Below are 12,209 nucleotides of genomic sequence, written 5' to 3'. Positions count from 1 at the left end.
AAGCCAACGCGCGCGGCTGGCTTCGAACCTGCGCGATCCTCCTGTCTCTGCCTCCCAAGCGTGTAACTTATTTTTTAATGAAAACAAGGTCTCACTAAGTTGCTAAGAGCCTTACTAAGTTGCTGAGGCTGGCGTTGAACCTACAATCCTCCTGTCTCAGCCTCCCAAGTATTTGGATTTTAAGCGTGTGCCATCACACGAGGCTTAGCTCTATTTTAATATTATTTTGAAATAGGGTCTCACTAAGTTGCAGAGGAATTCACTACGTAGCTGAGGCTGGCTACGAACTTGACATCCTCTCATCTCAGCCTCCCAAGTACTGGGATTATAGGGATGTGCCACCATGCCCAGCTAGAAAAAAAAAAAAAAAGATATTTTAACCTTGGTTCACAAACACAGTAAATAAAATAAATATATACTAAATGAATAAACCTAATAGAGAATGAATGTCTCTACAAACTCAGGGAGAGGAATAAAATAATCCAGTACAACCTGGATACACATGTGGGAATGATTTTTACAGAGGTTTTTGTTACTTAATAATTATGAACTTGATGCAACAAGAAGGAGGTTGCTGCTGAGGTGAGGACCGCAGAATATGAGAGGCTTTCAGAGAAAATGACCCGGTGTGGTCACGTGACTTTTCTGTGACCTATACCCTGCGATACACGGAAGCCCAAAAGAGAAAAGTAAAAGGTAATTTATTACTGGGACGATACCAGCACCCATAGGTGCAGTGTGCGACTTGCCCCCCTTTCCAAGGAAGTGCTGGAATAGAGTTTTAACTTTGGTAATGCAGAAAAAAGTGCCAGGGCCCTGGCTTTTTTCCACGCTGCTGCACGCCCGCCTCATTTGCCCGCGGCCCCAGGCGGCGTGAGCTGGCTGCGTCAGGCCCGCCCCGCGCACTGGGATGTGCGCTCCAGAGGTGCCTCTAACGCGCAGCAGCTCTGCCCCGGGTTTGGAGGACACGCGACTTGGAGGGACTTACACCTGCGGTCTGAGGATCTTCAGCTGCGTGAGGATGTCCTTCTGGACCCTGGGATTCGCTGTGGCCGTCAGAGCCATCACTGGAACAGAGGGGAACTTCTGGCGAAGCATGTTCATTCTCTTGTAATCCTGACGAAAATCATGTCCCCACTAATTGAAAGAAATGCCACTTTCAGATTATTTGGATCCTTCTTACAGGAAAAGCCAACACTGGCGTACCTAATCGGAACCCCTTGTTCTTCAGTGAAACAGCACAGCAGCTCACTCAGCGAGTTTCCTCAGTACTGGACATTGCGTACACGTCACTGGCAGCATACGTTTACTGATATTCCACGGTATAAACGCAGGACTCACCTGACTCACACAGTGAGCTTCGTCAATAACGAAACGCGCCAGGAGCTTGCGCTCATACAGATTCTCCAGAGTGGAAATCAGCCGGTTGCTCGCACAGACCTAGACCAGAGGCACGGGAGACGTTAGACGCATCGCCCGAGCGAGCCTGCTGTCCTTGTGTTCCATGACAAGTACACTGTCTTAAATGTTAACACGGAACTGGCTTGTGCTTCAGTTTAGGGAGGGAACACAGGAAGTAACAGAAAACAGCAAGTCGGACATTTTAGAATGTTCTCCCACGTTCAGCAATTTATTTACTAGGCAAGTGATTCTAAAACTTTTTTATGCCTCAGTATATCTGAAGCCCACCATATGTAATAGGGTTAGAGAGTATGTTTATGTATGCATAAGTCATTCAGGAAAATGACATATGTGTATATACATATTACATATATCGATGTATGTATGAACGTATGTCTTTTAGAGCTTTGTCCATGGCAGGCCTAGGAACAATGAGATTCCAGTAGCACCAAGCATACCGGGCAGCCATTTCCTGACTGGGACATAAAGAAATAGCACAGGAGCCAGCATGATGGAGCCCTTTAACTGGTCAAATCTAGGATCAGTAGAAAGTCAAAAACAGAACGAGGCCAGGCGTGGTGGTGCACGCTTATAATCCCAGTACTTGGGAGGCTGAGACAGGAGGATTGCACAGGTTCAAAGCCAGCCCCAGGAGCTTAGTGAGGCTCTCAGCAACTTAGTGAGTCTCTGTTTCCAAATAAAATGTTAAATAGGTCTGGGGGTATAGCCCGGAGGTAGAAGGTCTCTGGGTTCCATCCCCAGTACCGCAAACACACACACACCCCCCACAACACACCAACACACAAAAAAAAAACAACTTTCGGGAAAACTTTGGTGCCTAACAGGTTATGTATGTGGTGAGTAGCCACAGGAGTGGCCTGGCCAGTATTGCTGCGACCACATGCTCAGTTACTTAGCACATCGACATCAGGTCGCCTCCCAAGGACGTGCGGACACCCACCAACTCGCCTGTGGTAGTCCTGCCAGCATGAGAAATGGAATCCAGTCAGGAGCAAACCTCAGATAAACTGAGGGATGGTTCTCAAAACAACTGACCTTTATATTTCAAAAATGTCAAACTCATGGAAGAGAAAACAGAAACTGCTTAGATGAAAGAAGATTAATTTGAGGTTTTCTTTTGCTACAAAAGAAGCTATCAGGGCTGGGCATGGTGGTGCAGGTTTGTAATCCCAGTACTTTACTTGGGAGGCTGAGATAGGAGGATCATAGGTTTGTGGCCAGCCTCAGCAACTTAGGTCCCCGCAACTTATACAATAGTGAGACACTATTTCAAAGTAAAAAACCAACCAACCAACCAAACAAAAAGAAATAAAATAGGTCTGGGGGTATAGCTCAGAGGTAAAATGTCCCAGGGTTCAATCCCCAGGAAACACACACACACACACACACACACACACACACGATTCTATGATTCTAGTTGCTTTTAACACTACATTTGAAAAAATGACAGAAATACACAAACCTTCTCTGGAGTAACATACAGAAGTTTTATGATTGGGTCTTTCTTTGATAACTGTAGGTAAATACTTGTAGCTTCTGAGTCAGTCTTATCACCTGTCAGATATGTAGCTGGAATCTAAGGGCAAAAGTAACAAAAAATTTAAACTTTATATACTAATCTGATAAGATTACATTTATCTTTAGGCTTTATAAACACTTAATATATTAAGCCTATCAAAGGAAAATTATCTCATCCTAATAACAAATAATCTGTACACATATTTTTTAAAATCCTTTGTTAAGCATAACTCAAAATAGCCCTCTCATTGTTTCCTTTCTTTTCTTGCTTTACTTTTCATATCTGTAAATAAGATAAGTATGAATTTAGCATCCAAGAGAGCTGAGTGCTAATGTACGGCTATATTTTGTTTTCCCAGGTAAACGTATCTTTCTAATGCACAGTGTGATAAAAGGGTCATAACAATGGCTACCACCTGACTTCCCCGGAAAAACAATCACACGAGCGGTCCTGGAGAGTGGAGACTCATACCCTGCAACCGGTTCTGTGATAACAACATAAAGAACTTAGCAGCATAGTCATATGCTTCCTTAAACTCAGCCACAAGGAAACAGGACCTCTGTATGTGGACACGCACATGTGTATGCAATTTAAGACTTACAGGAAACAGAACTATGCTGATCTGACAGTAGCGAAAAACGAAAGCCCTTTTACGTTACCGAAATGTAGGTTAAAAGTTCTTACTCAGAGACATTCTTGTAGAAGAAAAAAAGCAGACAGAATTACAGTTATCTGGTTCAGAATTTTTGAACTTGTGCTTCACTGTACAAGTTAAACTTAATTTAACTGCTATGCTTGATTCAAATAATTCACGAACTTTTTAGTGAAAAAAAATACTAAAATATAATTGCTTCAAAGGCACATTTTTATTAGTGCTTTGATGTTAAAACTTACATCCAAGGAAGTTAGCTTCTGGACTTGATCTACTATTAGTGATCTCAAGGGAGAAATGACGATGGTGACCCCCGGAGAAACACAGGCGGGTAGCTGGTAGCACAAGCTTTTCCCACCGCCTGCAAGAGACGTGATGAAAGAGCCCTGTCAGCGTCTAGCTTGAGTGCATGAAGGCAAACGTCACACCGGAAATCACAAAAACATTCAAAATAATCAACAGGACACCAACTGATGCCACCTATGGTGTCAACAATTTGCAATACTGAATGAGCCAAACTTTTGATTCTGTTTTGTTTTTGGGTGCTGGGGATTAAACCCAGGAGCATTCTGCCTCTCAGCTATACCCCTAAGTCAATTTTATTTTGAAACAGGGCCTCTCTGAGCCACTGAGGCTGGCCTTGAATCTGTGTCCTCCTGTCTTGGGCCCCCAAGTCCCAAGTACTCCTGGGACTGCAGGTGCGTGTCACCATGCCCGGCTACACCCTACTTTTGCTTACCTAATATTGTTATGTGGAGACTACCAACCACAGCTGTTTCAAGCTTTAAGTGGCACAATGAAAAGTCCGGGGCTCCTCAGAACTGGGTCCAAGACAGAGCTGTGCCAAATGCTTTCTGTTTAATCCCCACCACACTCTGTGAAGCAGGCCCTTTATTACCATCCCCATGATTGCTCACGAAGGAAACGGGCCCGGGTGCCTTGCCCGTGACCACACCGCTGCTAAGTGGCAGAGCCGCACACAGCCAGGCTACTGCTCTGGAGCTAAAGATTTTACCCATCAGGCAACATGAGACTGTATCCAAGAAACTGCTGGAAATGGTCATGATCTCTGACAGTGATTTTTTTGTTTGCTTTCCAGGCTTATTTAGATTAGAAAAAAAGGAAAATTCCAGAACAAGCCAACACAATGAGCTTTGAGTTAAAATGCTTAAAGGGCTATAAACTCCATCATGAAAACAACTAGAACAGAGAATATGGGGTGATGTGCTTTCTTTCTGTGGCACCGGAGGCTTAAGAGGTCCCTCAACAATAGAGATACAGTGTAGGTATTCTTTTTATTTCTATTAAAGGGCTTTCATTTAACATCTGCCAATGGATTCCTGCCAATTCCTATCTAAAAATACATACCAGTGGGCATCAGGATAAAGCAGTCTTCACCAAGCAGTGCAGCATTGATCGCTTCTAGCTGATTAGTTCTAAAATTATGCAGGCCAAATTTTTTATGAAAAATCTTCATCATTTCTTTTGTATGAGGAAAACTAAGACCTTGGAAACGCTCATGTTTCAGATTTCTAGATGCCAAATTTTGCGTCAACTTGTCTACAAAAAAAAAAAATTAACGTTAAGAAAAATCCATGCATTAATGTAACAAGTTTCAGCACTGACCCTCTCCCTGCAGAATCACCAGCACACCATTTTCTACGGCACACTTGGCTGTCCAAGGGGTTTCCTTCCCTCCAGTCTTAAGGCCACCAGAGAATCCCTAAGGGTCCAGTGAAGTCTTCCATCAGCTTCTGCAGCCCAAACCAACATTATTTATTCCCCCTTCCTGTTCTTCCTTGACTTTTAAGACAATCATAGATTTTCTTGCTTTAATTTTATTTATTTTTTTCAGGTTCTATCGCAAGATAGGCCCAAACTCTACCACTGAGCTACATCCTAGTCCTCCACTTACTTTACATGCATGCATGTCTGTCTGTCTGTCTGGGGATTGAACCTAGGGTCTCCTACAGGCTAGGAGGAGCTACACTCTGAGCCTCTCTACTGATCTATTGGCTTTAGATTCCCTTTTCTAGCTCCATTTTTCCTCTGTATCTTAAATTTGAGAGTCTTCCAGATACCTAGAAACACAGTTTTCTGGAATTTTCCTAGCCCTGGGATCCTAAACATAACCCATGCTCAGAAAATGCCTAGATCGCTCCTGACAGCCCCCTCTGTCCCTATCCTGTCCACACCTCCACTTGCCTGCAAGATGGTACCTGGACTCACCCACACGTTAAGGTGGACAAGGCTTCCGATAGCCTCCTCGGCCCTCCTCCAGGCCGGCTGCCTCCCAGCGCCTGTTCCTGCGGTGCGGCTGCAGTTTTCCCAGTCACCTGGACTGCTCAGACCCCTCCTCCACGGGGCCTCTCACATTTGCCCTGCTCTGCATCCTTGCAGGGGCAGTGCCAGCTCAGCAGGAACAGAGACCCTCACGCCAGCGCTGGGGCTACGCTCCCCCAACACTCAACGGGCTCGAAGACAATTGCAAACATCAAGTATGACACATTCTAACATGATACCAAAATAAATCCATTGACGACTATTTTAAAGGTCAACGGCGTAACTGTGAGAACAACCTCTGAGGTATGAAGTCATCAATGGCAAAAATAGGGAGAGCTGTAGTTTATAAAACTTCGCACATGTGCACTTGTTTCAGCTAAAAACACTTTATGATAACTTTATAGGGCTGATGTAAGGTTTTAAAATTAATTTGGCTTTACTTTATTTTTATTTATTCATTTTTTTTGTGTGGTACCGGGGATGGAACCCAAGTGGCATTGTACCTCTGTGCTTCACCCCCAGCCCTAGTTTTTAGTCTCTTTATTTTTTTATTTTTTATTTTATTTTATTTTATTTGCGGGTCTGGGGATGGAACCCAGGGGCATTTGACCTCCGGGCTACACCCCCTGCCCTATTTTTTTATTCTTTATTTTGAAACCGGGTCTCACTGAGTTGCAAAGGGCCTCACTAAGTAGCTGAGGCTGTCCGCGAACTGCGATCCTCCAGGTCTCAGCCTCCCGAATGCTGGGATTACAAGCGTGCGCCACCACGCCCGGCTCTAGTCTCTTTATTTTTGAAACAGGGTCTCACCAAGTTGTGTAGGGCCTCGCTAAGTAGCTGAGGCTGTCTGCGAGCCACGATCCTCGGGTCTCCACCTCCCGAGTGCTGGGATTACAAGCGAGCGCCCCCACGCCCGGCGCTGGCTTACTTTATATCCTTTACAGTAGATAAATTCACGCCTCTAAACTTGCATCTCACTAAACTGTGAGCTCCAAGAGGGCAGGAACTACTTCTTATTCATCTTTAGAGTTGTGTGTGTGGGTGTGGGCTAGAGATTGAACCCAGGGGCATTTTGCCTCTGAGCTACACACTCAAGCTTTTTTTTTTTTTTTTGGTGGTACTGGGGGTTGAACCCGGGGGGCATTCTACCTCCAAGCTACACCGCAGCCCTATTTTGTTTTTATTTTGAAATAAGGTCTCACTAGGTTGATGGGGATTTCACTACTTGCTGAAGCTGCCATGGAACCTGTGATCCTCTGTCTCAGCCTCCCAAGTAATGGGATTAAAAGCATGCGCTAATCACACCTAGCTCCTCAGACCTGTCTTATTGTTTATTTTGAAACCTGGTCTTGCTAGGTTGCTGAAGGTCTCACTAAGTTGCCAAGGCCAGTCTTGAACCTGTAGTCCTTTTGTCTCAGCCTTCGAAAGTACTGAGACAGGCACGTACCACCACACCCAGCATTTGTACAGCATTAGTATCACCCAGCACAGTACACAGCTCACAGGGAGCACTCAATTAGTAGCTGATGAATGGATGAAAGGAATCCACAGCCCAGAGAGGTTCTGTGGATGAAAGGAATCCACAGCCCAGAGAGGTTCTGTGATTGCTTTTAAGAATTTTTTTTTTTTTTCGGTACTGGGGGTGGAACCCAGGGACATTCTACCTCCGAGCTTTCTCTCCAGCCCTATTTTATTATTATTTATTTTGTAAAAAGGTCTCACTAAGTTGCAATGACCTCACTAAGTAGCTGAGGCTGCCCACGGACCCACGGAACTCCTGTCTCACCCTCCCAAGTACTGGGATTACAATTATGCACCACCACGCCTGGCTTGCTTTAAGAAAATTTTGACTTCAAAGCCTCCTTAGCTTGCCCTATATTTTAAGACATAAAATGTATTTCCCTATTTCACAAATTAATTATTTCTCATCAATCCAGAATTCTAAAATATAAGCACATTTCTCTCTCCCTCTCTCTCTTTTCTCTCTCTCTCTCTCTCTCTCTCTCTCTCTCTCTCTCCAAATAAACATTTTTGTGTGTAGTACTGGGGATTGAACACAGGGGAATTCTACCTCTGAGCCAGGCGTGGTGGCGCACATTTGTAAACCCAGCATTCGGAAGCCTGAGACTGGATGATCGTGTTGAGGCCCTCTGTAACTAAGGTGAGGCCCTCTGCAACTCAGTGAGACCCTGTTTCAAAATAAAGAATAAAAAAATCAGGCTGCATGTGTAGTTCTGAGGAAGAATGTCCCTGGGTTCCATATCCAATACTGCAAAAGAAAGAAAGAAAGAAAGAAAGCAAGCAAGCAAGCAAGCAAGCAAGCAGGCAAGAAAAAGAAGAAAAAGAAAAAAAGAAAAGAAAGGGTCTCACTGGGTTGATAAAAGTCTCACTACCTGCTGAAGCTGTCCTCGAACCTGTGATCTTCCTATCTCAGCCTCTCAAGTACTGGGATTACAGGCATGTGCCACCATGCCCACCACTATTAAACACACATTTAATACATAAATTCTTTATGCCCATCTCAACTTCATTAAAAACTTGACTTTCATGACCGTGATTGTTTGGGAGACTAAAACATGCTAATTTAAAGGCAAAGCACATTTCTAATGACTTTAGAGCTTTAGTACAATAGATTATAATTACACATTTTATAAAACTACAGCTGTTACAGAGACAAAAGAGCAACTTGCTTTTGAAATTGTGATTTGTAATTCATATTATCAGTAGAAATTTGCATAGAAACAATGTGGTTTTCAGGCAGTGATGGCTTGCTGTGCTCATTCTTATACAATCCCTATTTAGACGGTTTTGTTTTCCTATAATATTTAAGCATTCGATTTACTTTAAACTTACCAGAGCAATTGTGAATTGACTCTGAGGCGCGTTTATTCTGTGCAGTAGACACCACTGGAGGAAGGTCTGTCGTGGCGGAAGAGCTCCTCTCCGGTGCTGCCGTGAGCGGCCAGCCCTCCTTGGCGGGTTGGCAGGCAGCTGTGGAGGACTTGCTGGCTGCTAAGCTGTGCATTATATTTTCCCAGTCATCATCATCATCATCGAAGTCATCGATGTCAAAATTATCAATATCATGGGAAGCCTCGAGTTCTAAGTCACTTATGGAAGTGGTAGGTTTTTTCTGATCTTTCACAGCAGTGCTTGTAAGAATGTTTCCTTGGAAATAAGAGCTTTCATTTCTTTTTTCTATCCTTGGGGTTTCAGCCTTACTTACAAAGGACTTTTGAGAATGGAAATTGAATAAAGGTTTTTCAAGGAGATTCTTGGTGGTGGCTGAGAATCCTGTCTTCTCTGGGGTGGCAGCCAGTAAATATGCCCCAGTGGAAAGAGAATTTGAGGGAAGGTATGAAACATTTAATTCCTTAGCAGAACTCCCTGTAGGGCTGGAATCACCCTCCGTGAAGCTACCAAGTAGAGCCGGCCTGTGACGGTGCGTTAAACCAGAGAGATGAGCAGTGTTTCTATCAAAATTTGCTTCAGCTAGGAGCTTCCTTCTGAAGAGAGAAAACATCAAACACCAATAGCCCACCATGGTCAGGTCAAACAGAAATGGTAGCAAAATATATCCTTTTTCCAAGTCTCAAAAATGTGAATAGCAATGCTGAAGGGATGGTTTAAAAATTAAAAGTTTAAACACCGTGACATGACGTTATACTCACGCAATTTCCAGGCCGGTAAGCCTGGACATTCTGCTCTGTACATTTTTGGACTCAGAGTTGTGGAAGTGCATTCAGATATATTCCAGAAGGAGAAAAATCAAGATACCTTATGCTCAGCTGTTGAAGCAATTCATTCCCACAGTCCAAAGCTTTCAGTTCATCAACAGGAATGGCATCCACTAGTTTACAGATGCGGTCCATCACGTGAAAAAGCTGCTGCTGCGAATTTATCTGTATGGCTGTAGAGCAGTTATGCTGTTAATAGTTTTTCCTTGAAAACAACAGACTTAAGGCTTTGAAAGTCATGAGTGTAAAATGTGAAGCGGTTATGAAAGCAAGGGCACATGGGCACACACCACTACATGTTGTCCTATTTTCTGCCTGGGAGTTACCTTGAGGTCCTATTATTTCTGCCTGTGTCATGGGAGCTCATAACTGTGCTGTCGTTCAGTTCCACGACAGCAGTTCCAAGGTCACAGGAGGGCATGAAGGTTTACCAACTGACTGGTTTTTCCTCACCGCGTGTGTGAATGTCACCGTGCGTGCTCCCCCGGCACGGTTCCTCCTCCCTCGGAGGCCTCCTTGCCCTCACTCCCTCCGTGGACATCTGGTAAGACAGCTCATTGGAAGCAGCTCTGGAAGTTTTTCCACTGACAGGAAAAGAGTATCTTTCCTTTTGGTTCTGGGGATTGAACCCAGAGGCTTTCTACCTCCAAGTTGTACTCCCAACCCATTTTTATTTTGAAACAGGGTCTTGCTAAGTGGCTAAGGGTCTCAGTAAATTGCTGAGGCTGGCTTCCAGCCTCTGATTCCCCTGCTTCAGCCTCACGAGTACTGGGATCACAGGCGTGCACCACCATGCCCGGCTGTCATTTCTGTATCCTATATAGGAGACCAGGGACTACACCGGGAAGAGAATGCAATGTTTGAGGGAAGTGAGTCAAGGCAGGCTCAGAGCGCCTCAGGTCCCCAGCTCCCGGGAAGCTCAGGTCTCCCTGCCAGACTACAAAGGAAGCTCACAGACGAGATCCAGAGCCCCTGCCACGGAGGCGAGACACAAGGCGTCTAGTGGCTCAGAGAGTGGATGGAAAGTGAAGGCAGACAAATGCTCTAAGAAAAAAAAATTTGATTGCCAAAAGGTGGTGACTTAATGTCAATTCAAGGTAAAATTCTAGAACAAGTTATCAAATGGCTGCTTTGTGAGCTGCAAAAAGAGGAAACAAGAGTTCGTTAAAAACAAAGCAGGCATCTGAAAGCATTTCCTTCTTTGAAAGAATTACTAGACTGGCAGGTAACAATTGCTACCATTTATAAAAGGCCTACAGTGAGTCTGGAAACCTGACAAGTCTCCAGTAAGGTAGATATTACTCTCCTTATTTTGCACAAAAAAAGCCCGCGGTCCAGAGTGGTCTAACCACTTTGCCACAGTCACCGTCAGGGGCAGGAGAGGTTTCTACTGCAGCTCTGCCTTGCTCTGGAGCTGACGCCCAGCCGGGCCTCACAGCTCACACCCTGAGCTTCCTGAGCCAAGACTCCGAGTCTTCCGGATCCTCCTGCAGAAGAGAAATATAATCTGAAGGCAGGTCACAACTAGCCAAAACAGGAAGTGGTGATGAATGACCTGGTGTCAGCTAAGACGGAGCCTCTACTGACACTCAGTAGGACACTGTCCATGCCTGTCCTAGGAATGATTTTATCAGTGGAACTTCATGACACAGAGACAGCATAACGCAGCGGTTATCAATGTCAACAAGAGCCTCCGACTGCTAGGTCTGAATCCCAGTTCTGCTGCAGATTCTGTGAATGTGTGTCATTATTTAGTTCTCCTGGACTTCAGACTCCTTATTTGTAAGATGGTGATAAGAGAAACAACCTTCGAGAGCTGGCACGGGGCTGACTGAGTGAACACCGTAGAGCGTGTGGAGAACGCCCGGGGCGCCAGGCATTTCAGGAACATCTCTAACAATTCAGGGCCAGAAAAAAGGGGGAAATACGGAAAAAACCAAAAACAACACACAGGAAACACTTCACCATGTGCATGTGCACACGTACAGCAGAAGAAAAGTCCAGCATCTGGCAAACAAAAATAGATGCTTATAGAAATCTTGGGAGGACAAGAGAGCTCTTGGAAAATGAATGACTAAAAATGGAAAAGTTTAAGCCAAGTATGGTGGTGAACGCTTGTAAACCCAGTACTTGGAGGCTGAGACAGGAGGATCGAAAGCTTGAGGCCAGCCTCAGACACTCAGCGAGGCTTGCATCAACCTAGAGAGACCCTGTTTCCAAATAAAATTAAAGAGCGCTGGGAGTGCATCTTGTAGGTAGAATGCTCCTGGGCTCAGTGCCCAGAACCACACACAATAAAAAAATCAAGGGTGGGAAAGAGGACTGCTTCTTCAAAGTCATAGAGAACTGTTTTGTGTTTGTTTTCCTTTGTTTTTGACAGGGCTAGGGATTGAATCCAGGAGCATTCTACCTCTGAGCTACACCATCAACCCTAATTTGAAACAGGGTCTCAGTAAGTTGCTGAGGGCTTCACTAAAATTGCTGAGGCTGCCCACAAATCTGCGATCCTCCTTAGCCCTCCAAGGACTGGGAGTAAAAGGATTTTGCTAGCACGACCAGCTTTTTTTTTTCCCTTTCCTTTTCTTCTCACTCACTA

General features: G+C 44.6%; 1 protein-coding gene across 1 annotated transcript in view; it reads right to left on the bottom strand.

Annotated features, from left to right (window-relative positions):
• BLM (BLM RecQ like helicase) overlaps window positions 1-12,209 on the bottom strand; it is a gene marked incomplete at both ends in the record, with an annotated part of 67,233 nt that overhangs the window by 44,074 nt on the left and 10,950 nt on the right. Inside the window, 7 exons of the mRNA XM_080690787.1 lie at window positions 989-1,137; window positions 1,342-1,440; window positions 2,885-2,998; window positions 3,836-3,954; window positions 4,962-5,153; window positions 8,730-9,382; window positions 9,654-9,786. Of these exons, the coding sequence (XP_080546913.1) occupies window positions 989-1,137; window positions 1,342-1,440; window positions 2,885-2,998; window positions 3,836-3,954; window positions 4,962-5,153; window positions 8,730-9,382; window positions 9,654-9,786 (1,459 nt within the window). The remainder of the gene's footprint in view (window positions 1-988; window positions 1,138-1,341; window positions 1,441-2,884; window positions 2,999-3,835; window positions 3,955-4,961; window positions 5,154-8,729; window positions 9,383-9,653; window positions 9,787-12,209) is intronic.

This window comes from Muscardinus avellanarius (genome assembly GCF_963383645.1).
Source record: "Muscardinus avellanarius genome assembly, chromosome: 3".
Classification (NCBI taxonomy): Eukaryota; Metazoa; Chordata; class Mammalia; order Rodentia; family Gliridae; genus Muscardinus; species Muscardinus avellanarius.
This window is presented reverse-complemented; position numbering and strand designations above follow the sequence as displayed.